Source organism: Hermetia illucens, chromosome 3 (assembly GCF_905115235.1).
Source record: "Hermetia illucens chromosome 3, iHerIll2.2.curated.20191125, whole genome shotgun sequence".
Classification (NCBI taxonomy): domain Eukaryota; kingdom Metazoa; phylum Arthropoda; class Insecta; order Diptera; family Stratiomyidae; genus Hermetia; species Hermetia illucens.
In genome coordinates, this window is record NC_051851.1 from 34,687,380 (window position 1) to 34,707,093 (window position 19,714).

The 19,714-nt window shown below is 43.3% G+C and overlaps 1 protein-coding gene across 6 annotated transcripts in view; it reads right to left on the reverse strand.

Moving 5' to 3' along the window:
• The window catches only part of LOC119652430, a 425,085-nt gene that overhangs the window by 140,487 nt on the left and 264,884 nt on the right, over positions 1-19,714 (reverse strand). For all 6 annotated transcript variants that reach the window (XM_038056559.1, XM_038056558.1, XM_038056556.1 and 3 more), the window contains one exon: positions 19,375-19,497. In XM_038056559.1, the coding sequence (XP_037912487.1) occupies positions 19,375-19,497 (123 nt within the window). The remainder of the gene's footprint in view (positions 1-19,374; positions 19,498-19,714) is intronic.

Consider the following 19,714-nt stretch of genomic DNA (forward strand, 5'->3'; position numbering starts at 1 on the left):
GCAGTCTTCGAGACATCGCTTCCCTGCCTCATATTCTTCTACGGCTCTGCAATCTCCTCTGTGCAGGCATGGACATTAATAAGGCCGATGTTTCGAAATTTGTTAGTGCAGGGTGCATGGCCGTTGGCTTATGTTTTCAAAGGCTGAAACAGCAGGTTTCAATTTTTAGTTAACTGGGGAAGCTACTTTGAGCGCATGGTCGCATAATGACAACTACCCTACATTCCCTGTTGTTCAGAAATCTAGTCCTTGCCCAGCGAATTTCTTCCAACGCTCTGATATCATCCATAGTGGTGTCAGCTAGCTGCAGGGAGCGCAAGTTCTACAAGAATTATGAAAATGTTATGCATTGAGGAAAAGGAAAAATATGTAAATAATTGGGTTGACTTTTCAAGCCAGGTCTGTACACACCAATGCACACACGGCGACCGTCCATGAGCCATAGGACCAGCAGGCGTTCATTGTAAATTGAAGCAGCCATACTGTTAGTAATGCTACATGAATGTACGCACCGTAGCATAATACTAATTACAGATATCATGTTGAACTTAGATACCAAAAATTCTTCACCCTGGTTTTAAATTTAGTGTCCTAAAGAATCGACAAGCCTCCAAGCATACAAGTTATACGATTTAACTATGCTGCATTCTTGAATTCAATAATCCGACATACGTATATCTTCATATACTCTGAATAAAAATGTTTAATCTCCCAAGGTCAAATTCCACAAAAAGTACCTAAGTCGACCGAAGATACAACAAAAGCTGCCGATAAGAAACATTTGAAAATGCAGAGATTATCGCAGACTCTATGCATGACACAGAACAGAAAATAACTTCTAACTTCTAATTTACCAAGAGGGTTCACCTTTTCTGTCCAGCGCCAGAATTTCAAAAGAGCGTATTCAAATGACGGCATAAAAAATTAACAATTAAAAGAAATGTAAAATAGGGTCACGTAGAAAGCGAAATCATGTCAACGTGAGGAATTATTTAATAAATAATGCAGGAGAGTGGGACAAGCCAGTGAAACCCAGAGCAGGCAATCAACCTTTGTCTACACAAACGAAATTGAGGGGACCCTCTTTGTAGTTAGATGTGTGTATCCGAGTTGTTTGTTAGATAAAAATGGCACAAAAAGCCAAGGCAAACATTCTACTTTTCCCATTAAACAGCAAGCGCGCGAAAATCGCAGATAACAATAGTTAAACTACTCGTACATGGGTACACAATCCTTATCCGTCCTTGGCTGTGCTTCCACGTCTACAACTTCCTCCTAACAAGCTGCGTGAGACATCAACAAAAGGATATCTGATCTGATCACACGTCTTCCAGAAAAGTGATACATGCCTTCGACCAGCACTACAACTATGTCAAGTGACGGCATACGGTGGCATCCCCTCACATCTTAAAAAGCGCGGTGGCAGGATTACCCCCACGCCCAACACGAAAGAATAAAGTGCACTATCTTTTCCATTATCCTGACATGGAGTTATCCTCGTACGAAAGCCGGGCGATTAGACGATTCGTCGCCGTGTTGCATTAGTTTGTAACGTTTAAGTTTCCACCGACAAAACACGGGGAAAGCATTGTCAAGTCGTTTTTCAAAAAGTTTTTCCCAGCGAGAACCACGAAAAGTTCGCAACTTTATTCACCACCAATTTCGGCCAGATGCAAAGTCGGTGTGTGTGATTCAAGTTTGAAACTTGGTCGAAACAGACTTCTGCCTGGTGTTCTCTGCTCCTCTGTTCTGTCCTTAATAAATTTTCTTGTACGCTTGTAATTCGTTTGTTTCCAGGTGGGGAGGCGCTCGCTCGAGGCTCCCCCGTCCTTGCAACCATGTGAGTAAGAAAGGATTGAATGCTTCTTGTATTCGTGTCGTAAGCGCGGCCAGTGGAGTGGGTTCAAAAGCCGTAGCCTTGCAGCCTGGCAGCCCGACATCCTCTTGGGCCCAACCCCCGCCCCCGGCGGCAAAAATAGGGCCCATTTGGCGGTTCTCATGTAGTTAGCTACCTACATTCTTATACATAAATTATTCAAAGTTTTTTATTGATCCAGTGTCAGAAGTTCCGTTCCCGGGGTAGTATTTTTCACGTCAACATGTAAAGTAGTATCCGCGCAGGTGACCGCATAAAATATTACGCTACAGCGATAGGTCCGGGTTTTCACCTGTTTCCACAATGCACAGTAGGATGCAAAATTAGTAAATGTGGTTACTCTTTATACTTTGCACTCGCTTATTTCTGTTTTCGCATACAAACACTAAAATAGGACACGCGTATCGATTTTTTGTTCTTATCAATTCGCCGACTCTACGTGATTCGCTCACATATATGGCGTTGTACATTCGGCATAACTGAACGTTTATGAGCGCTTTACCCGAAAGGAGCACTTTTGTTTGTACCTCCGCCGTGCTTATATGATTAAATATTTCCAACAGGGCCACAAGGAGAGGCGACAGGCAACGCGGTTTGTTAGTTCACGGAAACGAGGCAGAAACCTGCTTCAGGAAAGCATGCGGAGCCCGTTTGCTCAGGAAGTATAATGACCTACCTTCATAGAAACCGACGTGCCATTTTTATCGCAACCGAATATAGGACGTCCTATCTAACGGTTCACTGCTTTTTTGTTATTCGGCGCAATAAGCGCAATAAATGCTCCGACAGGAGTCATATTTTTTATGGCGATGATATGATGTTAATGATTGATAAGGATAAGAATCTCCTCATAATGTTGCTGCCACTCTCAGAAGCCGACTTATGTAAACGATGAAAAAGTGAGCTTGGAAAGGTCAATCGAAAAATAGCCCTCACGATTCCATAGACTGATTGCTCGTATTTCATGGTCTCCCATTAATCACTCTCATGAAAATATTTTTAGATAAATACTTTTATAATTTGCCATGAACTTAGGTACGTGTTTATACATTTCCTTGTTGGAAACGAGAACTGCCTGGAGGGTTCAGGCAAGCAATTATGTCTATTTCCATACACCTAAATGTCGTAGTGGCGGTTTAATTATATCACACTGGTTTCATCGCTGGTAAGCGTCGGTTCAACTAGTTTCAGAGGACTATCCCGGCCTCAACTTATTACATATTCCATTGTAGAGCAAATCAACACGCCAATCAAACAGGATTGATGTCCAACTCGGAACTGATTTCCCAGCATTTTGTGTTATTTTTTCGACGATACATAGAAGTACCCTCATTGCGGCAACCAACCGCTTTGACTTATATTACACATATTTAGTTGTCCTTTTCTTCTGTCTCCCTAATTCTAAACTCAAGTTTACGTAAATTTGCCCAACTTACTATACAAAATATTTATTTTTATTTTGCTTCCGTTGGATTCCAGTTGCGCTATTGCTGGCGTTACGGTCAATTAGATCTGCAGCTTTGGAATTCATGTATTGATCGATATTTGCAGCCTAGGATAAGTTGATTGCGCAATTGATAAAGCACTTTACGTGGGTGATCGACAACAGCATACCAAGTTAGAGATAGAATTTTGTCCGAAGCAGGATAACGAATTGACCTAGAAAACAGTCGAGCTTCTCTTCCGAGGGTTGTAGTAGAAAGAGTGATCATCGTCATCATCAACGGCGCAACAACCGGTATCCGGTCTATGCCTACCTTAGTAAGGAACTCCAGACTTCGCGGTTTTGTGCCAAGGTCAACCAATTCTATATCCCTAAAAGCTGTCTGACGTCCTAACCTACGACATGCTTCATCTTAGGCAGGGTCTACTTCGTTTTCTTTTCCTACCATAGAAATTGCCTTTATAGACTTTCCGGCCTGGATCATCCTCATCCATACGGATTAAGTGACCTGCCCACCGTAACCTATTGAGCCGGATTTTGTCCACAACCAGACGGTCATGGTATCGTTCATAAATTTCATCGTTATGTAGGCTACGGAATCGTCCATCCTGATGTAGGGGGCCAAAAATTCTTCGGAGGATTCTTCTCTCGAATACAGCCAAGAGTTCGCAATTTTTCATACTAAGAATCCAAGTCTCATCGTTTTCCTGTACAGTAAGAGCTTGACTTTAGGGTGGTGGTTTCGAATGAAACAGTTTTTGCAACTAGGCTCTGTCGGTTGCCAACAACCGTGCTTGATTTTGATCGTCACAGAGGTTATCGGTAGTTATTTTCGACCCTATACAGGAAAAATTTACGGTTTCAAAGTTGCCATTTCCTATTTTTATTGTTCTTATTTGATCAGTGCGATTTGATGTTACCGCCTCTTTGTTTTTTGGTGCTGACATTGTCACCATGCACTTCGTCTTGCCTTCAGTAATGTGCAGCCCTGGCTGCTTGACCCGGATGAAGGTGGACTGTACATCTCGGGTTGTTCTTCCCATAATGTCAATATTGTCAGCGTAGACCAGTAGCTGAGTGAAATTAAAGAATATGGTGTCTTTCGCATTTACCCAGGATCACAGATCAATTTTCTCAAGGCCAAAGAGGATGCACAGCAGAACATCTCCTTGTTTTAGGCCGTTGTTGATGTTCAATGGTCGCGAGAGTGATCCCTCTGCTTTTCGCAGGGTTCACACATTAATCAGAGTCGGCCCAATCAGTCTTATCAATTTGATTGGGATACCAAATTCTCTGATAACTGTGAAAAGATTTACCCTGGCTTTAAAATCGATGAAAAAGTGTTCCAATTGATGGTCATATTCCAACAATTTTTTCCATCGGTTTCCGTAGACACAAATGATTTTTTGCTTATTTGCCTGGAGTGAAGTCTCTCTCGTATGAACCGGTGATGTTCTGTGCGTATGGAGCTATCCGGCCTAGCAGAATAGCGGAGAAAATCTCATAAATAATACTCAGCAACGTGATACCAAAAACTGCTGCACTGCTATATATCTCCCTTTTTATGTATAAGACAGATAATGCCTCGTTGCCAGTCGTCACGCATTAACACACCTTAAGCACCAGTTGATGAACCGTTCAGTGTAGTTGGCCGCCTTCAGATTTAACCAATTCGGCTGTAATTCCATGGATCCCTGGCGACTTATGATTTTTAAGCCGATGAATTGCACGGACCGTTTCATGCTTCCATGCTTGATGGTGACAGCATTTGTTTGTTGTCTTCAGTTGGCGGGAACTCGTTGTTGTTCTGGTTATTGAGCAGCTTATCAAAATACTTAACCCATCGACGGGATGAGCACCCAAGTGAACATGGCTCCTGCTGACTTCTTGGTAACACTTGTGCGTCTGGTGCGATTGCTCCATGTACTCTTCGAGTTCACAGACACACTGTCTTTCCCAGCCTTCCTTTTTCCATCTGTGAAATCGCTTCTCTGCTCAACGTCTCAAGGTCTCTGAGCATTTCAGTGAGCTTTAGGAGTGCAGTGTTGCCCGGTATATAGCATTCTTCCGCTCCGTTGCTAGTTTGCATTCATCGTCTTTGTGGCTGGGGCCAAGTATAGTATGTTTGTGGCCGTATCAAAGATAACATTCTTCATGCGGTTGTGAAGATCATTTTTCGATACTTCATCTCCAGGACATTTGTTAGCTTCAGTTATTGCGGCATCCATTCTCCTCTTATGGAGCGAAGGAATTGTTGTGAATGGCGTTAGTATTCAGTTTCAACTAATTGTCAGAGGGGATTCTAGGCCGAGCTGTAATTCAAACTCAGAGCACCATGCCAGCAAGATGGTGATCCGAGTCTATATTGGACCCCTTATATGTTGTGAAATTCATCAACGCTCTGAGGTGGTTCCGTCTGATTAAGACGTGGTCAGTATTGTTGAAAGTGGTCAAGTTTAGAAAAGACGTCGCTTGTTTGTAGACACTTTTTGTGCAAACCAAACATTTCCAACAACCATTTCGTGCAATACTGCTAACTGAATAATTCGCAATCCGTTATCATTCATGTTTTTCTGTAAGCTATAACATATCGGTTGAATACGGGCTCCGTCCCTACTTAGCTGAACTCAGCTTCATAAAACTTGTTTTTAGCATAATATGATATGTGCAGCATGCTAAAGCATCTTCCTATCTACTGGAAGCATCTTCCTATCTACCGGAAGCAAGGCTGGCAAAATTGCGTTACTGTCCTTATATATTTCTGGTCCGAGAGCCATTGGTTCGTTTTAACAAAAATTGTGGTGTTGGATCAGTAAAGGGGAGCCTGCGCCCTTATGTCAAAATTTTCAGAGGCAACCATGCTGAGATAATTCTATTCCATGAGTCTAGTTCGGTCAACTTATAATACTATTAGTAGTAGGAGAAACATCATAGTTGCTTCTGCTTACTTACCCCATGATAGAGATAGGGTATGAAGGATCAAGTGGCGTTAAACTCTTAATAGGTTGTGACGCGAACAGAATATTTGTTGGGGCAGTAGCAAATGCAATCTTAGAGAAGAGAAGCTGTGTGATTTTATCACTTCAACTCGTCCGATGACTGCAAACATAGGGTGCGCCCTACACTCGTGCGGCCAAGGAGAAGTGAAGTAATTGACCTAATAATCTGCACTTTAAAGTTGTTAGAGTTGATTACAGACTAGCTAGATAAAGTCCCACGCTCAGATCACCGTTACTTAGAATTTAGTCTGACTGTTGTAGACGAACAGTGTATATTACAAAGACGAAATCTCTGGAAAATGAATTGGACCCAGTTCGATGAACTTTTTGGCGACAAACTGAGTCTTTCTAGGCGACTAAGAACTCCTTTGGCGCTTGAAGATTAATTGGAAACTCTGAACGTCAGAGTTTTATAGTGCTTTGAAGAAGATTGTCTTATCTTTCGAGGCCAAAGCGGTAAAACGATTCCATAGTGGAACTGAAAAACGTAAAGACTCAGGAAATCAACCAGACGACTTCTACATCATGTTTGTAAAAGGAATAAGAATAATGACTGAATAAACTTCCGAAACTCACTTTGTGAATATAAGAGGCTCGTAAAAGTTTCGAAACAAGGCTCCTTTGGAGTAAACTGTTAGGAACTAGAAGGTGAAAGGGAGACTTTCAAATTGTCTAAGGTCTTTAATAAAGATGCGCCGGTCAAGTTGGACCTTCTTAGAAAATCAGATGGAACTTTCAGGAACTACAAAGTTGAGTCTATTCAGACTCTCTTGCAGGGACAGTACCCGAAAGAAGAGGTCCCAGAAGTTTAATAATAATAACATCATCAATTATCATTGGCGCAACAATCCATATTGGATCAGGAACTTGAAGTGCGTTTAAGCACTTAATTCAGGACCGGAACAGTACACTACAATGCATTGTAGAAGGCAATGTGATCAGCATTGCGCTCGCTCGAGATTATAACCTTAACTCAGGTACTCATTCACAGCTGAGTCGACTGGTATCCGACATCCCCTCACTATAACAAATCCCTTTGCCACCAGTGAGGTTTTAGCCACGACCTTCCGCTACGGAAGCCCAGCCCTCTAACCACTTGAGCCATCTGGACACAGAGAGAAGTTTGATGCAGAGAATCGGCAGTTTCGGTCGGTCGGTATCGCTCATAGATTCCGTCGTTATGTAGGCTACCGAATCGTCCATCCTCATGTAAGGAGCGAAAAATTCTTCGGAGGATTCTTCTTTCGAACGCGGCCAACAGTTTACATTTTTTTCTGCTAAGAATCCAATCCTCCGAGGAATACATAAGGACGGTAATCAGTTCTGATTTTCGACCCTAGATTCACCAAAGTATCGCGAATTACTTTCTCTAGGGCTAGGTTAAAGAAGACGCATGATAGGGAATCCTACGGGATCCTGCTGCCTTCATTTCACCTTGCACATTGGTCACGGTCAGCCTAGTCAGTCTTATAAATTTACCCTTGCATGTATGGGGATACATGATGTATGGCGAGTCGCCGTAGAAAGATGTAACTCACTGTATGCGTGGGCGTCCACCTTTTCAACCTTTCCACCAAATTTGGTGTCAATCGCTATAACCGTTTCCGAGAAAAATGGATGTGACAAACATATAGACAGGCAGATGGAGAGACGGACAAACAAACAGTAAACCGATTTTAATAAAGTTTTATTTTACGCAAAATTTTATAAGTCGCTGAGAACTGCATAACCGAAAGTGACTACAGAAGTGGAAATTATAATATATTCATGAACTAGGGCGAATTAAACTGTTTTGTGGGAGCATTGAAAGAGCCCTGAGTTCGCATTCACTTGATACTGCACCGGATCAATTGGCATGCTCTGAACGTGCAAAAAAAAGCGGTCCTTTGACCACAAGAGTGGATGAACATTTTTTTCCAATTGCTCCAGTCCGTCATCAAATGGGTGGGTGCGTCATCAAATGCTCAGAACTCGCTCAATCACTGAACAAAAAAAAACTGACCTAAACTTGTTTATTTATTTAACCAATAACTAAAAAACAGCACAAATTATAGATTTTGGGGCAACGATAAATAAAAGAGCTGAATCGAAGGTTCTACAACTTACTGACCACTCAATCAAATTTTGGTCAAAGAAGATAATCGGGATTTTATCCAGGACAACGTGCTCTGTCTGGTATTCCCGTTATTTCGTAGAAGAGCTTGCGAAAGATTGTATATTTACTAGGTCCCAATACGCCAATGTTAGGTTGACATTCTAAGAGCTTCGCCTCACAGTCATCGGGGGCTCTAAAATGCAGTCCTCCTTATTTCTAAAAGGTGGACAGAACTCTTGAGTTTTTGACACATCGGTGTAGAAAACGTCAGTATATCCTTTCATGCATTCTCCTGGTTCGTACCAGTTTTTTCAATGTTTCAACATAACTTTATATTATCCAGGAAGCTGATGTATTCATCATCAAACAGGATTTAGTTCTTCTAATAACTCGAATTGCGAACTCTTGGCCGAGTTCGAGAGAAGAATCCTCCGAAGAATTTTTGGCCCCCTATATGAAGATGGATGACCCCGTAGCTTACATAACGACGAAATCTATGAGCGATACTATGACCGTCAGGTTGTGGATAAATTCCGGCACAATAGGTTACGGTGGGCAGGTCACTTAATCCGTATGGATGAGGATGAACCAGCCCGGAAAGTCTATAAGCGCAATATCTATGGTAGAAAAAGAAGACGAGGCAGACCCTGCCTAAGATGGAGCGATGGCGTAGGTTAGGACGCCAGACAGCTTTTAGGGATATCGAATTGGTGGACTTCGGCGCAAAACCGGGATGTCTGGAATTCCTTATTAAGGCAGGCCTCCACCGGATACCGGTTGTTGGGACGTTGATGATGATGATGATGATGAAAATTATGGGTTGTGAAATAGGTATTGTGAGTGAAGCCTACAAAAAGAGCGGGTCTCTGAAACTGTCGACGAACCTGCAGGTGCTCCTCGGCGATAACCAACAAAACACAAAAAGATGAGAATGGGTTACATCGGGTCTCTTTAAACTTATTTCTGGGTTATGGAGGTAGCCCGGCCAAGGGAACGTGGGTAATGAAAGTATGATATTTTATATATATAATTTTTTGTAAATATACATATATATAAATATGTAAAACGTAATATCAACGTACAGGTTCGATATTTGTAGAGGAGTTGTTTAGAAGGATGGTGTTGGGTAGGTATCGCATTAGAATAGCTTAACTGTCTCACCCTTAGTTGTGCTATCACTAATAAAAGTCACTTTTTCAATAAATCTGTTTAGTAAGAAACCTCGGAAGCGATACTAACCCTGTTTAGAACTACTCAGACTCGACAATGTTGTGTAGGTGCAATTAACGCATTTCATCTAGCGGCTCAAAGTACACAGTATCTAGTCTTAGATCGTGTGAAATGCGCCCTCTAATTTTGGCATCTTGTACATCTACAATAGTTACCCAAAGTATATATTTAAAAAAAAAAAATAGTTATGAGAATGTGTCCCTGCAGAAAGGGTGCAGGCTTGGGAGTAAATTGTCCTTAATATGTCGCTGAAAGAATTCAAGATATCTTACGCCTGCGGACCCCATTTCGGGGACGAATAAGGCATGCTTAAATCAATTTACTTTCTTCTGGCCGTTATTTTCTCAGTTCTTATGTTCATGCATGATGCCAAACAACAGTAGAGGTGAGTGCCAGCTCGACGTTTGCACTTTAATTACACATACACCGGGCGATGTGTATTTATGTCCTCCCTTCGTAAGGAAAGGCTGGTCATGCAGGTGTGACTGACTATTTCCATCAAGAATTCGTTCTGCGTGGAACATGACGCTGCATAAGATTGTTTCATCGCACGGGAGAAATGCAAACAACCTCATCATGTCGTGTTGTCATAAAACAAACAAGCATCATAACAAGGACTTTGCACTTGTTGTTGCACAAAGGATCTACAACTCATAAGCAACCCTTGTTAAGAGCTGAAAGTAGTAGTCTAGTTGACTAAAGATTTTTTTACTAATATTCTTGGCTCTTCTGTTCTCGCGATTTTTTAAGTGATGCAGGGATTTCTAGACACGCTTTTGTTACGCTCCTTAGCACAGTAATTATAATCCGCTCGAAACGGAAATATATAGTCATTTGCATAAAGCATGCTGAGAATAGCATGTAACATTTCACAGCAGACAATACTTAATTTAGCGTAGAAGAATTAACTGTTGTGGGCCGTGTCTACGAGGGAGAAAGTGCACTGAACTAAGTGCCTGACACTGTGGAGTAACCGTTGCCGAGGTGAAAGCGGCAAACATGTTCTCACGAAACTTGATTTAGTGCTTACTATATGTAAGATGCAAGGCTGTCGTAGCGGAAGGTCGCGGTTCAAATCTCACTGGTGGCAGTGGAATTTGTATCGTGATTTGACGTCGGATACCAGTCGACTCAGCTGTGAATGAGTACCTGAGTCAAATCAGGGTAATAATCTCGGGCGAGCGCAATGCTGACCACATTGCCTCCTAGTGTACCGTTACGGTCTTGAATGAAGTGCTCTAACACACTTCAAGGCCCTGATCCAACATGGATTGTTGCGCCAACGATTATTATTATTATATGTAAGATGGGAACACTGAGCAGGTATTTATCCTTTTGGATTTTATTCTGCGTGATATTTCACCACTAATATCCTCATTCTTTCCATAAACGCAAACAATGTTCCATTGCTGGAACAACTTATTCAATTAATCAGGAAATATTGATAGGTGCCAAAGCTACCCCTCCCACCTCTCCTTCTATATAATTAATTGACATTTCGTTGTTAGCCAGTTGTTAAAATAAAGATTGAGGAGAATTTTCCTTTATAGGCTAAAACTATTTATTAGAGTTAAAAAAATCCGGCGGTCAAAGGGTAGTATAGGGCCCAGGGCGAAACGTGGATTGGTACCCACGATGGAGCATAAAACCTAGGAAACGCCTGCTACACCAACACCAATAGCTCTACTACCAAACCCTATCTCCGCCTTCACGTGGTGACCGCTGGGAGCTCTTTCTTAACGAAAAGCTGCGGATGGAGAAGGATGAAGGGGAGTCTCCAACGCTTAAAAACGGTACAAATTGTATCAACTGGTCCTCCAGGTTGGGGGTTGGGCAGGGTTGACAACCCTAAACGGAAAACTTATGTTACGAAGCCGCGGAAGGAGCCTCGCACAGGATGGATCTTACAACGACGAACCCGGCAACATCAACGGATTAACGATTTGCGCATTTTCTCATGGAACGTGCGCTCCGTGTACAAACCGAATGCTGCTGAACAGCTAGTCGATACCCTGCCCCAATATAATGCTGATGTAACAGCGTTGCAAGAGATGCGATGGACAGGGACCGGTTTCCTGGAGAAGAGCCACTACACCATATATTAGAGCGGACATCCAGTAAACCATGTGCACGGAGTAGGTTTCTTAGTCAACCAAAAAATGAAACCTGCCGTTATCGGCTTTGAAAATATACGCGAAAGGCTATGCACTCTGCGTTTGCTAGGCAAGTTTAGAAATATAAGCCTCATAAACGTTCACCCCTCTACAGAGGAGACTGCAGAGTCGGAGAAGAATACCTTTTACGAGGCAGTTGAACGGACCCTCGAAGCATGTCCCAAGTATGATATCAAAATCATACTTAGAGATTTCAACAGTCAAGTAGGGATGGAACCCGTATTCAGGCGGTATGTCGGCTCCCATAGCTTAGATAGGGATATCAATGATAACGGACTGCTGGTTATTCAGTTAGTAGTATCGCACAATATGCTTGTTGGAAGAACCTGGTTTGTGCGGAAAGCGATTCACAAACATACGTAGGCCTCTCCAGACGGGACCACTTTCAACCAGATTGACCACGTGCTGATTGAACGCCGCCACCTCTCAGCCTTGATGAACTTCAGAACATATAGGGGGGCCAATATAGACTCGGACCACTATCTCGTTGGCATGGTGCTCCGAGCTCAAATTACGACACCACCTACAATCCCCTCTGATAATCAGGTGAGAGTGAATGCTGAAGCCATCCCCAACACAGCCCTCCGCGACACCTATAAGAGGAAAATAAATGCCGCAATAACCGCAATCAATAGAGGTCCTGCAGATAAAACATCAACAAAAGCTCTTCGCAACCGCCTGAAGAACGTTATCATTGATACCGCCACAATCATACTTGACCTCAGCCGCAAAAAGAGTCGGAGCGGCTGGTTTGGCGATGAATGTAAGCTAGCAACGGAACAGAAGAATGCTGCATACCGAGTAATGCTCCATTCTCAAAGAACGCGGGCACGCGCCGCGACTTATCACAAACTCCGTCGAGCGGAGAAGCAACCTCACAGACGGAAAAAGGAAGCCTGGGAGAACCAGCAGGTCTGTGAATTCGAAAAGTACAGGGAGCAACCGCACCAGGCGCAAGTTTAACCAACTGACTTGTTGGTTGCAGGATGAAGCTTTATACACCTCGATGCTCATCCTGCCGAGATAAAGAGGGAAATCTGATTTCCGACAGAATGGGCATATTGGAGCGATGGGTTGAGTACTTTGATGAACTACTGAACAACCAGAACATCGGCGAGTTGGAGGTCCCGCCAACTGAAGACGACGGATAAATACTGCACCACCAAGTTTAGGAGAAACAGTCCGTGCAATTCATCGGCTTAAAAATCATAAGTCGCCAGGAACCGATGGAATTACAGCCGAATTAGTCAAATATGGAGACGACCAGTTGGAATATGGATAACAGTTGCACAGTTTAAGCCGCACAGTTTAAAGCCGCCTATGATAGCATAGCCAGGGTAAAACTGTACACGGTCATGAGAGAATTCGATTTCCCGACGAAATTGATAAGACTGACAAGGCTGACCTTGACCAATGTGTGAGGTCAGATAAAAGCAACAGGATCACACTCAAGACCATTCGACATCAACAACGGTCTACGATAAGAGGATGCCCTATCATGCGTCCCCTTTAACCTGGCCCTCGAGAAAATGATCCGTGATGCTGAGGTAAATGCAAGAGGTACGATCCTATGATAAGTCCACCCAACTACTGGCCTATACTGACGATATCGATATTATGGGAAGAACGACCGAGACGTACAAACTGCCACTTCATTCAGATCGAGCAGGCGGCAACAGGCCTGAGATCCTGGGCTGCACATCAATAAAGGCAAAACAAAATGGTGGCAACGTCGGCACCGAAAACCAGCCAACCAACAACATCAAATCGCACTGGTCAAACGGGAAGAATAAAGATAGGAGAATGCAACTTTGAGACCGTTGATAATTTCTCCTATTTGAGTCGAAAATCACAACCGATAACAGCTATGATGATGAAATCCGCGGACGGTTGTTGCCAGCTAACAGAGCCTATTTCAGCTTACAAACACTGTTCCGCTCGAAACGTCTTACCATAGGATCAAAGCTCTTACTGTACAAGACAATGATCTTGGCAGTCCTCATTTATTCCTCGGAGACTTGGATTCGAGAAAAGAATCCTCCGAAGAATTTTAGCCCCCCAACATGAGGATGGATGATTCCGTAGCCTACATAACGACGAAATCTATGAGCGATACCATGACCATCCGGTTGTGGATAAAATCCGGCTCAATAGGTTACGGTGGGCGAGTCACTTAATCCATATGGTTGAGGATGATCCTGGCGGGAAGGTCTATAAATGGTAGAAAAAGAAGACGAGGCAGACCCTGCCTAAGATGGAGCAATGGCGTAGGTCAGGACGCCAGACACCTTGGCGTAAAAACGGGATGTCTGGAGTTCCTTATTAAGACTGGCCTGGACCGGATAGCGGTTGTTGCGCCGTTGATGAAAAAAAAATTTCGGGAACTAACTATCCCCTTCTCTGTATAATGTCTTCTTTCATGTTTTGTTTTACAAATTAATTGTTTCGGGCAATTCAACTGTCCAAATGCCCTCAACCATTCCGAGGGTCATCTCACGTATATAGCTAGAAGGGCGTCAGTTTAGTATACTAAACTTACTAGGTCATTTCCTCGTCATTTTTTTATGGCAACTATAAAACAGACAATTCGAAATTGCTTGATTTGGCAAATGCTGTAGCCACCCTTCTTCGCGGTGGTGTCCTTCTTTAAAAGCTTTTCAGAAGAAAAAACAATCTAGGAGCACTCCAAGGTAGTTCATATTTACGCAACCAAAGTAATTCACACAAAACAACAGTTACGAAGGATGTAATAATAATAGTGGAGCTCAGGCTCTTAACGTTAAAGATTTACCACCTCATTTTTACTTCCCCAAAACACGCAACCCTACGACTCGCACAGTGTTTTACAAGCGACCCAAGGACAACGGTTACATGCAGGGAAGTATATGTGGAGTCAATGTATTTATGGAAATATGGTTGCTAATTTCATGGGGGTGGGTTTATTATTTTGTTGCTCTTCGCATATCCTCAGATTGATTTAACTCTGATTTTCCATGTAAAATGGAAATTCTCCAGCGGACTCTCGACCTCTTAGCTTAGCTGCCATACTACAAATCCCACTGGAAGCAAACCAATAATCATCGTTCAGAATACTGAAAAGCGCTTGCAAGAAGTATTTGCCGCACTCAAAGGAAAGCACACAGAAAATCCCGAAATTCATTTAACGTAATTTTAATTTCGTATCTATTATCTGATTTTCATTTAATAAGACAGAGAGCTTATTCTTTGTTAAGTCTAAGATGCCGATTAATTAAATCGCAGTGAAATGAACAAAGCGGGATTCCGTACAATGGATTTCCTCCAGACAGTGGGGCCCGGCTGTGCGGAGTCGAGTAGCTCTCCTCATTTTAATACAAGAATTAGAGCCCAATTTTAACTGCAGTCAAAGATTAAATGGCGAAATTCATGACTTTTCTAACATTTCGGGGGTGAATGCTGTTTCAATTTTAATCTCGGGGTAGTACATGTGATACAGATCTTTCATATTGTGGTTGCAGAAGACAGCTGTGTTAGGCAGATTGAACTATATACATACGTACGGAAACCATCGGGTCGTATCTGGCACACATACAATCTTGTGGAATAGTGGCACGGTCTTGCGGAAAACTGATTTGCTCTGAAGGTTCGTTAATAATTCACTTCAGGATGAAGTTTTTCACTTTGTGGCATCGTACGAAAGGAACGTTGGTACTGAGGATGGGAGTTAATCGTCGTTTTATTAAAAAAAGACGTTTGCAAGTCTGAGAAATGGAAAATCTTGATAAACATGAAAATTCCTTTTGCCAGATGTATAGCAAAGGTAAGGAGCAGAGTTTCCAAAAAATGCAAGTTATTCATTCTATAGTTTTTGGAAAGTATAAAAACTACATGTAATTTCCTGCTGCTTTAAAGGGAAGAAAAAAGGAAACAGGAAATCAGGACATGAGAAGAAAAGTTGAGGTTTTCTGGCCTCCGTATGAATGATTTGTAGATGAAGACAAGTTTGAAACGCACTTTCTAAGGGAGAGGGGAGGGGGAGAAAAATATGACAAGCCAACTACAAAGAAGGGGGACAGTTTGAATAATGTCAGGGTCTCCGATCTTTATTATATTGGACAAAGTCTACTACCTCAACTCGTACTACAGTGCAATTGTAGTTTGTTCGTTTTGCATGAGGTCTGAACCCTCACTTCTCTAATTTGAATTTTAAGGTACAATAACGGAGCAGAGAACTAGATATTCCATATTGGTACTCTAATGTGTTGACCTTATACTAACCTCCCTTGCAAGTTAATAGAATACTGATTTTTCAAGTCAAGGTGGAACAGCATACGCACAGGGCTGCGTGGCCAATGGGGAGCTTGGTCTTGCCCTTGGGCACCTTCAGTTCTAAATAAAACCCTTACCTTGGTGGCCGGGCTAGCTAGGGTGAACACTCTTCCCGGACTTCTCGTGGGACCTAGACATGAACTCAATTTTAAAAATTCACACAATGACGATAGAAGAAAGGGGGGCGATGCCAGGCACATCATCGGAGGACGAGCTTCTAACATCCAGCCAGGAAACAGTAGCTGTCGAGAGCAGTATACCCGGTACCAGCCGTGGCACCGCTCTGCTGAAACCAACCGCAGGGACTTCCCGAAGCGACGCGGCAGGTGGACTAGTGGTTTCCAGCCTGGAATCCATTGCCGTTAAACTGGGTGTAGCGAGTACCAGACATAGTACTCATAACCCGAAACCCTTGATGTCGGAGGATCCCTCGAAAGTTAAAACCGACAAGAACGTCGGTCGCCGGATACCGATTAACTGGCGAAGGTACACTGGTGTCCTGCTCAAGAGCCAGTACCAGAAGCCCACGCGTATATTGCTGAGAGTAAGATTGTTAAGAATAAGGAAGCCGGTACTATCGAAGTGCGAGATGAAAAACACATCGCTGAATACCAGGCGATTGTTGAGGAATACAAAGCAAACGCCTGGCAGACGAGCAGAAGGCGAAGCCGACCGCTCTGAAATGCAATCGATCTCAAGACGAGGTCGAGCAAAATCACAAGCGGAGCACAGTCGGCGATAGCTCAGACGCTAAGTAACACCCAAAGAAAAGTATGCAAGAACAGTTAGCCGATGGGCCACGAATTGCGAAACCCTTCAGCAACGTGGCCACGAGCCTTTTATGTGTGGCACCGGCGGATGGTAATTCTGCTAGCGGCAAACTAGCACCGGAGGTGTGGAGGCATCTCCTGGACACCGAAGGCAAACACACGGGATTCATCCCCTGCTTTGATGCCTCTGAGGTGGTCCGTGGCTTCCACTTTATAGCTTGCGAGAACCAATCCTCTAGGGACTTTCTCGGTTCATGCGTCACTAAGATCAATGACGCCTGGGAGGGCGTAAAGCTCAATGTCAACCCTTACCCAGGAGTTCAATCGCTCGCATCCGGTTGCCGAGGATCCGCATGGATAAGAACAAGCTCAGACAAACAGTCAAGCTTTTCTACTCCGTATAAACGAGGAGTGGCTGGAGGCACTGGAAAAGGTAAACTATAAAATGCGTTTCGGAATCAGGAATGCAGAAGTAAAAGTGTTCCGCTCTGCAAAACCGGAAGGCGACCTAAATCCAATCGACGCCGCCAAGGAGGAAATGACGATCGAGAGTCCGACGGGGATTGACGAATCCCACACGTAAGCATATCATGCTGAAAGTAACGCAGATAAATCTGCTGCACTTGAAGTGCGCTTCGGCTAATCTGCTTGTCTTCCTCCTAGAAGAAGACATCGACATCGCATTAACAAAGTGGCCATGGGTCGGCGGCGACCAAACCATCAAAGGGCTCCAAAGTAAATATTTGAATTTATTCCACTGCGCAGGAGACACTGATCAGGACAGACCCAGTATTCTCGCGAGGAAGACTCTGTACGCTTTCTGTGCTCGGACCTGAGTTTCAGCGACCTAATCATAGTTAAGCTGGAGCGGGCAGGGGCAGAAAACGTGTATATTTCCTCGGCTTGCATGGCTCCAGACCTATCAACTCCGCTAGGAGAACTATAACATCTGACGAATCCATACCAACAAAGAAGGCCAACCTGTTGATAGGCTGCAACGTCAATGGAAGGCATACGTTTTAGGGCTGCTCGGAAATCAACGAGAGAGGTGAGTTATTCTTTGATTTTATTATTACCTCAAACGTATCGGTGTGTAACGGTGTGCTCGGAGATTTGTGTAATAATCACCAATGGGATTCTTAGGGTGGAGAACTGGAGAGTGTCTGACCAGAGATCCTTCTCCGATCACAGTTGAATACTTCTCAGTCTAAATCACGCCGCCGAGGTCTCCAAACCCTTCAGGGACCCCAGGAGGATCGACTGGAGAAAGTTTGGACAAGTAATTAGGGACAAACTCTCCGGTGCGCAGATTGGTAAGATTGGCACGACATTCTCCCAGCATGGCGGCTCACATTTTCACGCACATCGATTTCTTAATGGACGTGGATCCATCCCCAGTTGCTTCATTTCAGGATCCGCGGTAAGCAGATTGGTCGACGTACAAACTATTGCTGAGCGCCCGAGTTACGGTCCCTAGCGGAAGCATCAAGTCCATTGCGTGAGAGAAAACGTGCGAGATGATCATAGCTTCCGAAAAGAGCTGTTGTTTTTTCAGTATCTCGAAAACGTAAATCTTTAGGAAAGTAGAGGAAAAGAAGAAGTCACTTTTCAGCCAAGTTGCAATGATCGAATTAACTTTAAGTTGGATTTGAGTCGGCGCAAAGAGGCTAAGGGAACTCTGTAAGGTGTAGGATCAGTTGCTTACTATCAGGGCGCCTTTGCGAAGAGACTAACTTGTTTGAGGAATTCGCAAAGTTAAAATGATCCAAATTAATGGGTAGCTACGTTTACAGAGCGACTGAGGAAACGACTCACATGGTATATATGCCATTGAAACCTAAAAAAGGATGAACTCGACAGTGAGGCATAAAGACGCTATCCGGACACGCCATGATAAAAGAAAACTTACACACATTGCACACATTGCGTTGAATATTCATTCCCGAAGAGTATTCATGTGGCAGAAAGCATCTTTGGTGATGAGCAACTTCAGGAGGAAGGAGCAGTTTATCACAGCTCTCAATAATATAACATCTGGTGAGGTTCCACTCATGGATGAAGAGGAAAACCACCGACCGTAACATGCCGAGGCGGCCATCAACGTGGTCGAGCTCCACGTTTTCTCCCTGGAACTACTCCTGCAGTTTCTGCTGCTGAAGACCTTTCGCAAGTAGTGCAAAGAAGGAATCATCGTTAAGGTTCCGAAGAAGAGCAATCGTTTTGGTAGAACGCAAGTATATTTTTCATCCAAAAGACGCTAATTAGCGATCGGATTTTCGAGCGAATTCTTTTTAGAGCGTGAATAACTTTCCCACAGTAGATAGATATATATAGATTTGGCGATACTCCTGATGAGTGATCCTGCGATAGTAAGAGCATTATGAACTGCCAGCTTTGTATTGATGTGTTTCAAAGCGTTGCAAATATTTGGCCTATGTGTATCTATATTACAATATCTTATGTAAAATGTATACTTACCAGGAACTGGGCCACAAACACGTGGTATTATTTCTAAAATTGCTGAACAGGAAGGATCTTCAAAGCATAGTTGCCGGGCCAGAATACAATTCAGTATCGCAATCGCAGTTTTTATATTTGACCCTGAAAGCAAAGAAAAAAGGAGGAATTTGAGATAAGAAAAATATTTAAAAGGGAAATCAATAATGTTCAGTGAGCCAGTTGATTTCAGGACATTTCTTTTATGGATCAGGCAACCAGAGAAACAATACCACTGAATGGTATTGGTCAAATGAGACTCGTGCTTGCACTCTCCTTTAACTCTTCTTTTTCTTCAGCCTTTGTCGGCTCCTCGCGATCG